The 16,627-nt window shown below is 26.7% G+C and overlaps 1 protein-coding gene across 3 annotated transcripts in view; it reads right to left on the reverse strand.

Annotated features, from left to right (window-relative positions):
- The window catches only part of LOC129975238 (uncharacterized), a 126,524-nt gene that overhangs the window by 14,780 nt on the left and 95,117 nt on the right, over positions 1-16,627 (reverse strand). For all 3 annotated transcript variants that reach the window (XM_056088276.1, XM_056088275.1, XM_056088277.1), the window contains one exon: positions 11,678-11,750. In XM_056088276.1, coding sequence (XP_055944251.1) covers positions 11,678-11,750 — 73 coding nt within the window. The remainder of the gene's footprint in view (positions 1-11,677; positions 11,751-16,627) is intronic.

Here is a 16,627-nt window from a genome sequence, read left to right on the forward strand (position 1 = left end):
AAATCTTTTAGTTATAGAGACATTACATAAGTGGATAAAAAAAAAAAATCTTTTATCATTTGATCACTGAATAGTTTCTTTTAGTTTGCTTTAAAAAACTCGTTTGGTTTCTTTATTTTTCCCCTTTTTCATCTTTTTTTTTTCTTCAAATAAATCATAACATTATTACACTAGAAAAGACATTTAAAAAATTATTACTACTTAATATTAGAAGTGTTTTTATTGGACAAAATTCATTTCCGACTTTAAGTAATTAAATTTTCGCTTGAAACCTAATAAAGAATAAATACATAATTTATGCATTAATTTTAAAGCAGACGATATTTTTTATCTATCAAAAATAACCACAAAGTTAAATCAAATTAACTGTAGACGATAAAAGTAAAAAAAAAAAACTACTTTCATTATACAAGTGATAATTTTAAGAAAATGAACAATTTTCGAAATAATAAATTTAATGAAAGAATTAATATATATTTTTCGATGAGTAAATTTTTATTTATGTTCCTTTATTTCGCCTACTTTTTCAGTTGTTCCCGAATTTATTTTACTTTTTTTGTTCTGTAAATCAAATTAACTGCAAACGAAAAAAAGTAAAATTAGGAGCTTTTAATTTCATTATACAAATGATAACTTTAAGAACATTAAACAACTTTCGAAATAATAATTGAATGAACGAATTAATATATATTTCTTCGATGAGTAAATTTTCATTTATGTTCCTTTATTTCGCTTATATTCTCAGTTATTCCCGAATTCTTCTTACTTTTCTTGTTCTATATAATGTTCTTTGAAGGTTTGATCTCATTTTGCAACATAAATAGCTACATTGTCAGTATTATTGGTCTTCTGTATCACAGTCAGTCTTCAAAGACAATCCAAATAGTTTTTTTTTCTATCTTACTTTGCCCTTAAAAAGCAATTTATTGATTTCAATCTGATTTCGAATTTGAGAAATAAGGACAAAGCAAAGCTTTTTCTTTATCATGTGGACGAATTTTTCGAAAGATTAATATAATCTTTTTTGAGGTCAACTTCGACGATCATGAATTTGGTCTGAACTTAATCTTCAAATAACTTTCCAAATATTTGGCAGAGAACTTTATTCCTATTCTTAAGAGATTGTGGATTTTTATTTATGCTGCCAATATAACAAAGGGGCGCAAATTTGGAATTAATCTGAATTAGAATGATAATAATTCTCTAAAATTTGCTCTTTTAATAGGATTGTTCAAACATTGGTTTTTTGAAAACGCATATTTATATATTTATAGAATTAGCTCTGAAAATCAGAAGTCATCCTTTAAATTGAAGAATTTATATTATATATATTTTTTTAAATTGTAGTCCTCTTTTATTATCTATTACAATTAAATAGTTAATTTCAAATTCTCATGTAAGAAGACCCATATTACTTTTATATATTTTAAATAATTCTCGATATTTCATCGAATTCAGTATAGCTATTTGATGTACAAAAATGCAATGGTATTTCACTACACGTTGAATTTAGTAAAAGGTAAATAATACTATGTTAAAATATACTTTTATGAAAAATTAATCTTCGCATTTTCTAAAATCCCCTTTGCTTTTAAATAAATAAAGAAGAAAAAAAAGAGTCCATAAATAATTGGATCAAGGAACATTTTAAATAAATGTAAAAAAAAGTAGTCTCAAAAAAGCGCATTCAATAGTTCGATTAAAGAAAACTGATTATATCTTGCTGTATCAAGTTGAATTATTTGCTATATACAAGCAAATAATGTTTTGTCGGGATTAAAACCATTCTATTCCATATAAACAATGCTTCATAATCGTAATCATAAATTTTGCTTGAAAGCTGAGAGACGTAAAAAGTTCCCTTGTTTGGAAAGGTCATGTTTTATTTATTAGCAAGAAATAATAACAGTTCTAGAAAATTTATTGTAATAGGAATTGGGCTGAAATGATCAGAAAACAATATTTATGATTTTTCAAGATGATATAATGTTTTTTTTTTCAAATTATGAAAACCAAACGATTATATTACTTGCTAGTATACAAAATGTGAATTATACAATATATGACATTTGCTACCGAAAAAAAAAGAAGCAATGTGCCTTTTAAATGAAATAGAATCGAAAAATATCGATCATTTGTTTTTTAAAATAAGGCGTTTTTTTCAATATCATAATTTTAAATTTTTTTTAACGTGAATGATGTCAACACTAAACGATATTTATCGCTCCAATTCTTTTGCAAAAAATAAAATTTCAGTAATCGGATTATTTTATTGCAGAATTTGAATATATATGGAGGTTTATTCTAAGACATTTTAAATAATTCTTTTATTCAATGATGATTTCATATTCTTCAAATTATTTTTGTATGAGCATTATAATTTTTATTATTTAATATTATATTAAGAAACTTATTTCTTTTATTTTTTAGATTTACAAATATTTTCACAAAGCGTTTTAACTTTCATATTCTGTCGTAATGTGACTAATACTTATTATTGGGAGAAATAACTGGAACACATGCATCCATATTTAAATTAAAGACCACGCATTTTTTAATCGAAAATTTTGAGAAAAACAATAACAAAAATAAATTACAATTCGTCTCAAATACTTTGGATATTCTTAGAATATTTTCTGTTAAATTCAATAAGCAATTTATTTAAACACAGAAAAAAAAGTATTCTAAAAAATAATATATAACATTAACTGTAATCCGTCTTAAACGACATAAATACATCGCAAGCCACAATTTCGAAAGAAATAATATGTTGCAATTTGCAAGTTACAATTTTTGATTACTTAAATAAATGGAGAAAATCGTTTTTAAATGTATCGTTCTTTTTTTATAAAAATTTTATATCGCAAGGGAGACGCGCAATACAAGTACCAGATATCTTAAGCAAATCGAAAAATAAATGATATTTTCACGCTCGCTTAACTTTTTCAAATGACCATAATCGACGATAAACATGTATTTTTGAAGTATTTTGAGGAATTTACTTATTTTTTAGAAAATTATTATCATTTTCAATGGGCTAATTTCTACTTAAATTTACTCTTTTAAATAAAATAAAAAATGTAATTTAGAAGCATTTTAGCATGGAAAATATGAGTTCTTAAAGACGATGATTCGTTTAAGACAATAACATTTCGTTTTTTTCCCCACTTTTTTTCTTTTCTATTTGACATTATTTGACAAGAAATATAAAATCTTAAAATTTGATAATCATAAATTGTTTTATTTCTCAACTCTTAAGACATGAGATCTGTAATATAAAGAAATTATTTTAACATAATAATGTTTACAAAATATCATACTAACTCTACTATCTTTGCGCTAGTGCTAAAGCGATCATATTTGACACATAATTGCTTCCTGGTTATTAATGTTCACTAAAATTTGTTTACAAAATTTTAATGAATTTTCAACTAAAAATTAATCAACATTTTTTTTCTCATTAACTTTGGAGTATACTATTGCATAAAAACCATCTTTACAAAACTAAAAAATTAAAAAAGTTTTCAATAAAATATTTTTCTTTAATTTTAAGAAAGTTTTAAAAATATTTTGATGCATATTTTATAACACTAATTTTTATTATTTTTATAAGAGGATTTGTACTTATATGCGTGACGATATAATATTTTTTGTGCATAAATATTATTGCTGTTATATAATCAGAAGCAAATTTAAAAAATAAATTAAAGATAGAGGAATCAACTCTAAAACGTTACTAATGCTCGAGTGCCTTTAATTTTTTATTGGGGGGAGGGAAAACAAATATAAAATATTCAAATCACAGTTATCATCATCTTAAATGTAGTAGCAATAACGAAATTATTTTAAAAGAAATAGGATTATTATTACTTAAAACTATTTAAAAATATTAATCACAAATTAAAAAAAAATATTAGATATTACTTTTCCTTCACTAAGAAGAACGAACTATTGTTTAAAATCATTCAGAACCTCATTAAAAGGGCCATCAAACCTAACATCCGGATAGTTGAACAAATTTAATGAGAGTTTTTTTTCTCCGACTATCAAATTTAAAACTTGATTTATGAGTTCATACTTTTTCTTGACCCCGGACATTTCAAATGAATCACCAAATTAGAAGTTAAACTTAAACAATGCATAAATAAAATATAATAAAATTCACCCTTTAGCCCTGGTCATCCAATAAATAATGTTCATAAGAACATAGAGTTAGTGTATGAACAGAGGGTTAAGTACATTACTTCAAATAATTGATTATTTTTTCGTAGAGTATCTGTTCCATGAAGGAAGGGCCGAAGAGACACTGAAGCAAGTTTGTATGTCAGAACATTATAAAACCCAGAAGTCGTTTGGCACAGAGAGGAGGATGTTAGTGACCTTTTTATTTTGCGCAAGATGATGAAAGTAATAGTGCTCTCATTTTTTACCAGGGTTTCACTAATAACTTCAGAGGGTTGCGACATTTTTGTTGAAAAAAAAATACAATGAATTTCTGACAATCTATTTAAACTAATTTACGTCAAAAGAAACTAATGAAACTTATATTTTATGCTTTCGTCAGTTTTGCTTGCAATGCTATTACAACTTTTATTCTCTGTTGAAATTTATAACAGCATTGCATCACACAGCAACAGCATTTCTTAAAAACAAAGCTGTCCTAACTTTTTAAATAATTTTCTTTTCAATAAGCTCTTCAGTAACAAAATTTATCTTTCAGCTTAATAACCATGCAAAGTATATGGTAACTTTTTCTTTTTACAACAAAAAAAGAAATAACTGAGTTACCATACAAGGTAAATGATTTACCTTGTTAATTAATTTAAAAAGTTTATCATGATTTAAATTTACCATTTAGTATTTATTAAATTCATTTCATTTGTATGTCACTAATAGGGAAGGTATTATATAAAATTTTTAATACGATATGTGCCCAACCTTAATACAGAAATTCGTGAATGACTGACGTAGATTTAGGTTTAACAATTTATCCTTACAATTTGCTGATACATGATAGATCTAGACACTATGATTGGCATCTCAGCAGTAGAACTAATCGACTTCTTTCCATTAAAATTATTGGAAAATTCTCAACTTCATATATTAAGGTTAAATGACGAATGGAGAAAAAATCCGACTAAGTATTGCAAGCTCAGCAATAAGCAGCTTTAAAAATATTCCAAAGTTTGCTTCATATTGTGATTTTTAAAAAAATCGCCAGAAAATCCTGTTTAGTTTTTGTGTTATTTTATTTATTTTATTGATAGTTCTGAATTCATCAGCCAATCTGAGTCTGATTTGTGATCTCATTTTTCTTAATCATAAATTTATTTTTCGTATAATTCTGTAATAATTTCTTTTTTTTTACAATCTAGAAATGAATATTTCAATTTTTTTAATTAAAAAATATTATAAAAATCGTTTTCTGTTTGTTTTTTATGATTATTCTTTACTTTATAATGCATAACTATTCATATACATTGAGTAGAATGCAAATTCCTCAAAAATAAAACGGGCTTTTAATGAACTAATAATTTAAGCGTTAAAAATTACTAAGAACATGTATGTGATCTCATATTTTTTCACCCATAAATTAATTTTTATAACAATACTGTAATAATTGTTTTACAATCTAGAAATAATTATTCCAAATATTTTATTCCAACTATAAAAATCGTTTGCTGTTTTATATTTTTTACTTTGTACCATACCATTATTCATATGTATTGAGTAGTATGCGAATTCCTCAACACATGCTTTTAATGAATTCATAAGAGATAAAAAAAATTACTAAGAACATATAAAAATTAAATACGAAATTACAAAGATTATACAAAATGAATGATGGAAATATATTAAAGAGGAAAATTTTCTATTAGCACAAGAAAGGAAAAAAGTGTTTACTGGTAAATGTTCCCTACTTAAATGTTCAGGAAGTTAGCAGAGCTAACTTTTCAATGATGCGATCAAAAATAAAAGTTTTCATCATTATACAAAAAAGGCAATCATAATCTTTTAAAAGCAATATTCTTGTGTCCTAAATCAATACAAAAATAATATTGTATATATTTTAAAAAGTAAAAACTAAAAAAAAATAAATTAAATTTTAAATTTAGAATTTGCATCTTTATTTAAAAAAGAATATTAAACTGGTATTATTTACTTATTCTATGCTACTGATCCTTCTTAAGATCTATAAGAAACGATCGCGTTAAAGTATATAAAAATAAAATTCAACATAATTTATTCAGAAATTTAATACAACTGCATAATCATAATAAAAAGTGACCCGCATCGGGAAAAATCACATCATTTGAAAGCAATCTGAAATGAGATCACAACTAGTTCCCGGCTATCTCAAAAAATTCTTTTTATTAAAACCGACACGTTATCTTGATTTTTTTTTCTCATTGATGCAGTTCGAAGGAATAGTTTGAACGGCTTTATTGCCAAACGATTTGCGCTCAGAATTTTATTAAAGAATAATCAGCTTTAAAAACAGCTATCTTGTTTTCCTCGTCTGTGAAATTTTAAACAGCTGCTGGCAACAGCGATAACGAACTCAAGAATATTTTTATTTCGTAATAGGAGTTCCCGCAGTTCAATGAAGAGTTTTTTTTTTATAGCTTACTTTCACTTTTTGAAATGAAAGAAAGTGATGGTCGTAATGGATGAGGATTTATTCCATGTAATATATATTTTTTTCTTTTTCTTATCTTGTTTTTTTCCCCTCATGTGGTTGGTTTGTTGCGACAATGTGAGGGCGAATGTGGGAGATTTCCACCGGGCAATCACCTCAGTGATTTTATAATCTGAAATCTCCCATAAACTGTCTTTCTGACGTACAAGTCAAGTTTGCACTAGAAGTCTTTCATAATATGGAACTGAAATCGAGCTCGATAAAGAGAATGTGTTTTTCCTTATATAGTGTTTATTTTTACTTTAAGAGGTGATAGGTTATTTCTATTGCAGTTATAGCCACATGAAGAAATAATAAAAAGGCTTTTATTTTTTTTTTATTATGATGATATTTACAAATGCATTACCTTAAAAATACTTTACACGTAGGCTGTTATATCCATAGTTATCAGATTTGCACTTAGTCACTTTTTAGATAACAAATTCTCGGTAAAAAAAGGGGGGTGGGGGTTCAAAATTTTAATTAATTACGAATTAAAACGAAATTTTAAAATTTTTCCTCAATAACTTCCGAACACACTTTAATATAAAAATTATTTTCGCACTAATTTAAAATCAAAAAGTTTTTTTTTCTATGATAACAGTTATTTTTCGTAGAATTCTTCTAATTTTAATAAATTTATAAAAATATTTTACAAGAGAATTTTTTATTGCTATTGATGCTGTATTTATACTCACACACTTGCGACAATATTAAATGCATTTTTTGTGTGCTCGGTATCCCTACTATATTTACATTTTATAAATATCATAAATTTTAAGATAAAAATAAATAGAATAATAAAGCCACAAATGTTATAATGCAACAATATTCCCGATTTATGGGCTCGAACCTCATTTAAATTTTTTGGTAGAAATCATGTTTCTCTTAATCATTAAACATACTATATAAATTTCAAAACATTCATTAGAACAATATATTTATCCGAATTAAATAAGTAATAGTAGTAAGAAAACGAAAGAGTTAAAAACATAATTTGCATCAAATTATAAAAGTGTAGTACTTATAATTAATTCGTATTTAGAATTTCTTTAATATAAGACCGTTCTTTTATTTTTTTTGAAGCGAAAGTAGAGACAAATTACAGCATGCATAGAATAAAATTTATTTTATTCGCTTTGTTTCACCTACACATTTCAATTTAATTCCTTGAAAAAAATTGTATTCCACCTGAATTTGTGCAACACTCAAGAATCCGAGGGTCAATTATATACCTGCAAAGGTACATGCGCAAAGTGGATTTTAACGTTGTGAATTCGTGTTTAATCTATTCATCAAGGACTGGACATTTTTTTTTTTTTCATTTTCTAAAACTAACAATAACTTTATTTTAAATATTTAAAATGGATATATTTAATCGCCAATTTATATAGATTAAAAACTCCAAAAATCAAAAAAACTCCTATCAAACTAAAGATATATTTGGAATCGGTTATAAAACGAATTCATTGAACGATTCTGTTTCCAAATGCTAAACAGAATATTTTAAAATACAATTTAAAGAGCAATAGCTTATTTAATTTATCGAAATTCCCCAAACGATTTTTTTAATAGAATCGGAAAATTGTATTTCCATCTTAATTTCTAGAACACTTAAGAATCCAGAAGGTCAAAATAAATATATATTTACAAAGGTACACGCGTAAAGTGGATTTTAACATTGTGAATTCGTAATTAATTAATTCCTCAAGGACGAGGTATTTCTATATTTGCATTTTTCAAATGAGTAAACTAACAAGAAATTTTATTATTTTGGATATTTAAAATGGATATATTTAAACTACAGTTTATATTAATTAAAACTCCTACTAAATTTAAGACTTTTTAAAATCCATTTGGAGTTGAATCTAAAACGAACGCATTGAACGATTCTATTTCCAACAGCACACAGAATATTTTAAAATACAATTTAAAGTGCAACAGCTTGTTTAATTTATCAAAATCTTCCAAACGATTTTTTTTCCTGGAATCGGAGTCATTATTTTCCGAATGCAAGACAGTGATACATTAGAAATCCCCTGCTGTGAGAATCTTCCTAAACGTGATAGATATTCTAAGAAGGCATTGCCTCTTCTATACTCTGTTTCACCCTAACTTGGCAGTATTGTAAAAGGTAGAAAATGTGACGCTCCGCGTTGGGAAAGAGTTCCCCATCAATTCCGGCTTTAAAATAGTTAAAATGAGCAGGAATTTATCAAATAATATCATAAATTCCAGAAAACCTTTTTTTATCAATATGTATTTAAAATTATTCTCAAGTTAGAAGTGTTTGTCTGTTAAGTATTTTGTAAATAAAGCGAACGAATAAAACTGAAAGATTGACATAATGAATTCCACTTTGGCTAGAACCGGTCTTCAAGGTCAAATATTTGGCGCGCTTTTCTTTTACGTCTTCGCCAACTCAACTTCAATCAGTTCGCCACCATTATCATCTTTCGTACTTTTTTATTCTCTCTTTTTTAGCAGCTGATTTTTTTGATACTATTAATCGCATTAGTAGTTATTAATTTTGTTTGGTGAATATTTATTCGATTCGTCATTTCTATTAACTTCTAAAATGTTTGAAAAAGAGAAAGTGTTTTCACCGACTACGCTGTGCAGACATTCAAGACGAGTGAAACCAACAAAAAGTGCAACATGTAAAAACATATTAAATGTTTATTCTCGACTCCGAGAAAACCCTTAAGATTCTATCAATCAAATCGTTGATAAAGTTTCGCATCTTACAGATGTTTCGCAATGAACAGTTTTCCTTTTGAAAAAAGAAATAAAGGCATCCTTTAAGTACCCCTGGAAAGAAGCGACCAGGCTCAGTAAGATAAACATTCAGGTCTTGTAAAATATGATGATTTACATTATTCTGTATTTGACGACAACTCCATGCATTTTTTTCGCAGAAATGAGATCCCAACATTAGATAAAGTTTTAAAAGATGTGAACAGATATCTTTTCGAAAAACATTAGCCGAACTACGCTTCACAGAATATTGAAAGATATATTGTTTTCTTTTGAGAAACGGTGAAACGAAATGAAATAACTTTAATGATTTATTAAAATAATGTGTCAATAATATTGAAAAAATAATGAAAATAAGGAAACAATTAATTCTCCGATAAAGTGATAATATGATAAAGTAAATAAATATTTACTATTTGGCGAAAAATTTGCGAGATAAAGTTTCGCCAGCGATCTGCATTTCTAGTAACTTTGTACTTTAAAGTAACCCTGTTTCCCTGACGACGACTGCGATTCGGCATGCCTAGAATATACACTACTGCCAAGTTAGGGTGAAACAGAGTATAGTGAACCATGTTGTTGACTTCGGTGGGTGGTATACCAAGAAGACTCTGTGGGCTGGGGGGACCCACGCGAGGTAAATGACCTGCCCATTGGTCAACCAACCTCCACGTGATTATAATTAACGATTGTGATAACATCTGCTTAAAACTTGTGCTCTGCATTACTTGAAAGATTACGAACATCAATTACACCTACGAACGAACACTATCACCTGTTGTTTGTGACAAATAATTCATTAAAGAGTGTTGTTCACAAGGGTGAAAGTCCACTTTCGAATAAACAAAGTTTTTATAACACAGCAGTAAGTAAAATTGTGGAAATGTTTTAGGAAAAGTGTATTTTGGACTACTCATAACAGTAATAGTATTTGTAATAATACCATAACGCTCTATATTATTTTCCAGGCAATTTAAGCAAAATATAATGAATTGAATCAACTCAATTATTTTTATTTATTTGAAGTAATAGCTAAATAACCAAAATAAAAAAGCACATAATGGCTTAAGTTAATAAAACATAGCTTTTCTTCATTTCAATGTAGTTAATGATCAGAAGGTTTTTAAAAAGCCAATAAAGTATTTTATTATCAATAGAATTCAGCTATTGGCTCTATGCTTTTGAATCGAAACGAAGTTGCTTTTTCGTGTGTTTTTTTGTGATCGCTGTCATATTGATCACTTTTTTTGCAGTGTCTCACTTTTTAAACGTCAGGACGTAAAAAAAAAACAAAATAAAAAATGCACGAAAAATTGACTGGTCATCCAAAAAATGGTGTAAAATTTCATCATTGTATGGGCGAGATGATAATCATGATGAAATTAGACAAAAATTTGGTGAAAATCTAACGAAAGGAGATATTTCTAAACTTAAGATTCTAAATTAAAGATTTATAAGGAAACTAATTCACTAGAAAAACAGAATTGGTAAAGACAGAGAAAGGTCCACAATGCCAAGAGATGCTAGATTAATTAAAAGACTGTATCTACGTGATAAAATGAAATCATTTGAGAGTGATTAGATGCGTACAAAGAAAAATGGCACAATGCAATGTAATGTTGGCACAATGCCAAGACCATTCGACTGAGATTGCAACAATCTCGTTTAAATGCAAGAATTCCACACAAAAAAGCCACTTTTAAAAAAGTTAGATTAAATTGAGGAAGATACCTCTGTTCACTGGACAACGGAGCAATGGGATAGTGCGAGTTGGAGAGACGAGATCAAAATTTCACTATTTAATAATGATGGCATAAAATATTTAAGGAGAAAACTTCCATCTTAATTGCATTATACCTATTGTGAAACATCCAATTAATATTATGGTCTGGAGTTGTATGACAGCAAAATCCATGGATAGAATGTAACCATCACACTAAGCAAATGTTTTTGTGGAATTGGAATACGTCAGTACCCGTCCAAAGGATTTTGATAATATAGAGAAATATTAACCGCAATCACATTGTGACATCTACCTTATTACTAAAATATTAATTTTTGGCAATAATTTTTTTAATACTGCTGACGTGTTTTATATGATGATAGTGAATAAATCTCCGGTATTATCTGTATAATATAGATTTCCGCGAACTATTTGTTTTCTGTTGGTTACTGCCATTTATAAAAATTCTTTGAATTTTAGCGCAGAGCTAAGATGTAGAAAAGACAAATTGTACTTACATGTCCGATGTGTCTTTTGGCTTCCTCTGTTTTAGGATCACGCATGGGATTTTCGAAACCATTCAGTCCGATTCTGTAAAATAAAATAAATCAAAACTTATATATCTTTGGAATTTAATTTCTTTTAAATTATTGGATGCAATTAAGATACAGAGATTCATTTTTACTTCCTCGTATAAGAAGATTTAATACGATTACTTATATACGAATTTCTCGTACATAAGTTTTAATCAATTTACTGTTCTAAGAAAATATTCATTTAATAAAGCACAATCACTTACTAAGTCAATACCATATTAATACCCAAACACCCGTTCATTCCGGAGGTTAAGAAATTTCAGTTCAAGAACTCCATGACACATCCTTCAAATAGGCAAATCGATTTCTACAAAATGCGCAATGAATTTTAAAATCAATTTGTACAGCGAATTTGACTTGTGTTACGAGAAAATGAACTGAAAACAAAGTATGAATGATGGTATTGTTGGTAGCATTCTTTCATGGAAAGTTGAGTAATGATCTGCAAAACTGTTGCATCTGGAAAATACTCGCTATAAACAATGCTTATTAGTAATTTCCTGGAAGAAAATTTGTTTCAGCTGTTATTTGTTTTCACTGCTGAAAGCTGCATGCAAAGGAGAAAACTGATATGCAGCACATGATACGCTACCATTTCTCCTACTATTATTTATTACACTGTATTATCCTTAAACTAAAAGTTTTATTTTTCTAAAAACATAAGGAGTATTTTTTAAAAAAATTAAAAATGAACTCAACAGGATCAAAGGATAATTCCATAAAATAAAAGGATTAATCTTTACTAATAATAAAACGAAATGTTTCTGCGAATACGAATAATAAAACGAAATGTTTCTGCGAATACGAATAATAAAACGAAACATTTGTTAGCACACAACAGGAAAAACCATTGCATCCTAATTTGATAAAATTTGCGCAGATATATTTTGGAGGTTGAGAATGTGTAAATAAGAACGATTTTTTTAAAGTTGTAAAGAATTAGAAATTAAACAATTATTTTTTGGTAGCATTGTGAAATATTACTCTACAAAAGTGATTTTTGTACCTTTTTTGAATTAAAAAATATACATATATATTTTTAAAAATACATGTTTAGCCGGCATGCATTTTATTCTTAATTTTCACAATTTTATAAAAATATTTTTCTTTTGCATGATTTCCAACTGTGCTACTGAGGTTCATTTGCTACAAAATAACTGAGGTATCACATTATCGCCAATAGCCAATGCCAAACTTATAACCATAACGAATGTTTCGTTATGGTTATAAGTTTCATAGCTAAATATACATGAGAATTCTTTTTTAAATTATAATTGATAACCAATTAGAAGGTTACGATACTTTTTAATGAGTGGTTTGATCTACTTCATTACAATTTATTTTAACCGATGCAGATGAACAGTTAAGATACTTAACTTCTTATCATGATAATAAACCGGAAAAAAAGTAATTTTTTATAGATTTTTTTTTTTACAGATGGACTCAAGAACTGTTTAACTGAGCGAATCAAACATAGAAAACAACATGCTTCTAACAAATGATTAGTTCTGCTTCATAAAAAAAAACTGTCATGCATCATTTGATGAATAATTAAATACTCGAAAACTTATAAAGTAACTGAGTTATTACTTTGTAACCTTTCAGTTGTTTAACCTCATTCAATGACAATTCTTCAATCATTTATTGCCAAAACTCTAATCAGAATAATTTTAATTGATGTTTAATGTTAGATTAAACATCAATTAAATTAAAGTAGAAATTTTCTTTCTTTTGCACTAGGATAAACAATTAAAATATTCCATTTTAATGAGTATTTTAGAGCATTTTTATCTATGAGGAATTTTTGGAGAGTGGAAAAAATGCTTAAATTAATAGAATTTTGCATTTATTAATAGAATTTAAAGAAATAGTTCTTAAGCTTTTTGTTGTAAGAATTGCTAAATATTTGCTTTTAATTCGCAAATAAAATAAAAAAGAATCAAAATCATATGCGATTTCCACATATTCCATCGCTTCACAGCAAACTATTATTAAATATTTTCATCTAAATTCATTTTTTTTATCGTTTTCTTCACGTGTACTTAATTTTTTTAAATTTTGCATAAGGCTGAAATTTTAGAAATCTGCTATAGACTGCAAAATTATTTCTGACATTCTTCGCCTTTTTGATCTCCAATTTCTCGTCAACGAATTATATACTGTATAACTAGTACATAAATCTTTATATTTATATAACTGTCATACATATATTGTAACATTTCCTAGTTACGTTTAAAGTTTCATAAAAAAAATTAAATTTTACCGCATGTTTTTATTGTTTTTGTTGTATTTCATAAACCATAAAAGTGCATTTTATTTTTATATTTATTGCCACTAACATTCGACATAGAAGACAAAAAGAAAGCAATAAAATATAAAAAAGACTTTTACTTAATAAAATTCATATAAATATAAATAAAAATTGAACTTATTTTCAAAAATTGATTTTTTTAGTAATGGTAAAAATAACGTTTAATTAAGTTAAATTTAATTTTTCAATTTTCATATTTTTTCAGAATATTTTCTAACGATTTTTTTGACCCATTAATAAGTACACATTTCTATCGATTATAATTATATTATTCATTTCTCGTCTAATTTTAGTAAATGAAACAAAGAAAGTATCAAATTTCTATTCCTTGCAGCCAAAGATAATTTTAGCAACAATCTAGAAAATAAACACTTGCGGTGTCATATTCGGAACTGATTTCTACTCTATAAGAATTTGCTCTGAAATTTATCCGCCGTTCCAATTTTCGATTAGGTGCAGTCGTTCTAAATGGGGATCGAATCGCATCCGATTCGAATTACCGTTTCTTGACTCCGAACAATTCTTAATTTCGAAACGAGATTACGAATTCGCATTAATCCACTTAAGAATAACAAAACCGTCCACGAAAAAAAAAAAAAAAAAAAAAAAAACTTGACCCACATATCGGTTACGACTGGAATTAAAGAAGGCACAAGGTGGATAATTTCCTGCGGACACAAAAGGATAACACGGGTTCGCATTTAAAAAGGAACACAAAAACGCCTATAGAAAGTGGAACGAAAAGACATTGTTGCGCCGCCATTTTGTTGAGCTTGTAATAGCCATGGGTGTTAACCCAGTTTTCACTCGATTTTCGCCATTGCTGCCACAGATGTTTCACGAATCTTGCAATAATTTAAAGAATTGCTTTCATTTGTTGATTATTTATTTATTCTTCATCTTTTATAGAATTTGTTAAACTGATATTGTCTGTAAGTAAAGCACGTGTATTGTTTATTTAGTTTTTTCTTGTTTGTCATAGTTGAAGATAACAAATTTTGTTAAATTTACCTATCTTGACAAACTTTTAAAAACTATATTCGTCTATATATATTTATTTTAAACTATATATTTATTATTATAAACTATATATTTTAAACTATATATTTATTTTAAAAATTTTAATTTTAATTTTTTTCCAATAGCAATTTTATTTTAGTAACTGAAATATAATTTTCAGAAGATTATTTTTACTAATGATCTTCTGAAAATAATTATTTTTACTAACGAAAAATTTCAATCCCAATTTCTTTTGAATTAACGAAAGTCCATTTGAATTAATGATATTGTAGAGGCAATGAAGTAAGTACTTTTTTTCTCAGATTTTGAAAAAAATATAATACATGAAAAAAATAAACAAAAAGAAAAAAAGAGAAAACAACTGATTAGTTCATAAAATTATTTTTGTGAAAGAAAAATTTTATCCAACGTTTGATTTTCAAAGAGATAGTATATTCAGAATTTTTATAATATCCCAAATTTTCCAAATTATAACACAAACATGTCATATATTGCAAAATTCACATCCAAAAAGTTGAAATAAATACAAACTCATTATTGAATTTCATAATATGTTGAATTTCATTAAACAGATGAAAGATTTTTGTGAAAGAAAAATTTTATTCCAAGTTTGATTTTAAAAGACGTACTATATTTAGAATTTCGATAAGACTTTATTCATTCGTTTGCAATCAAAAATAATTTTAATATAATTCATTCCTCAGACAGAATTAATTTTTTATTAAATTCTTGCTTTATATTACAATATATCCATCATTAACCATTTTATTATTATTTTAAATAGAAATATTTTTATAAATTACAGTTAATTGAATTCTATTTTCCACCATTAGTTAAACTTCTATTGTTTAAATAAAAAAAAATTCACTTCGAAAATATTTTCACAGTTTCATTGAACAAAATTATATTAGTAGTGAACATAAATTATATTAACATTTTATTTCTGATGCCTTTAGACATCAGAACTAATCACACTAATCGCCTCTATTTATAAATCACACTAATCGCCTCTATTTATTTAAAATATGTGAAACATGAATATTCCATATTAAAAAATCGGGTTAAAGTTTGATAAATCCTATAAGCAGGAACTAAATACTTTTGAAACGTATCATGTAAATTTTCAGATTATGAAACACTTATTAGAATGCAGCAAGCGGAAAAAAACAAGATATTTGTTAATCGGAAAAAAAGCAAGCATTAAGCAAAAAGTTAATCGGAAACACAATAATAAATATTTATAAGTTGAAAAGTTATGAATGAAATATTTGTAAATAATTCATGGGATTTTACCATGAGAAACAAAAATCGTTTGCGCATATCGAACTATGAAGTCATTGGTCAATTTTGAAAGCGTTAGCTAATTTTGCAGTTTTAACGGAAGTATTTTCTATGTGGAAATAAAACAAAAAAAGCTGTTAAGTACCTACTAGATAAAGGATTATATGCATTTATTAAGCAATAATCGCTTTAACATTAGAATTTCCTTAAAATGAAGCGGAACGGTAAAAGATAATTATCATTTTCTAAGCAAATAACAA

Source organism: Argiope bruennichi, chromosome 7 (assembly GCF_947563725.1).
Source record: "Argiope bruennichi chromosome 7, qqArgBrue1.1, whole genome shotgun sequence".
NCBI classification, from domain to species: Eukaryota; Metazoa; Arthropoda; class Arachnida; order Araneae; family Araneidae; genus Argiope; species Argiope bruennichi.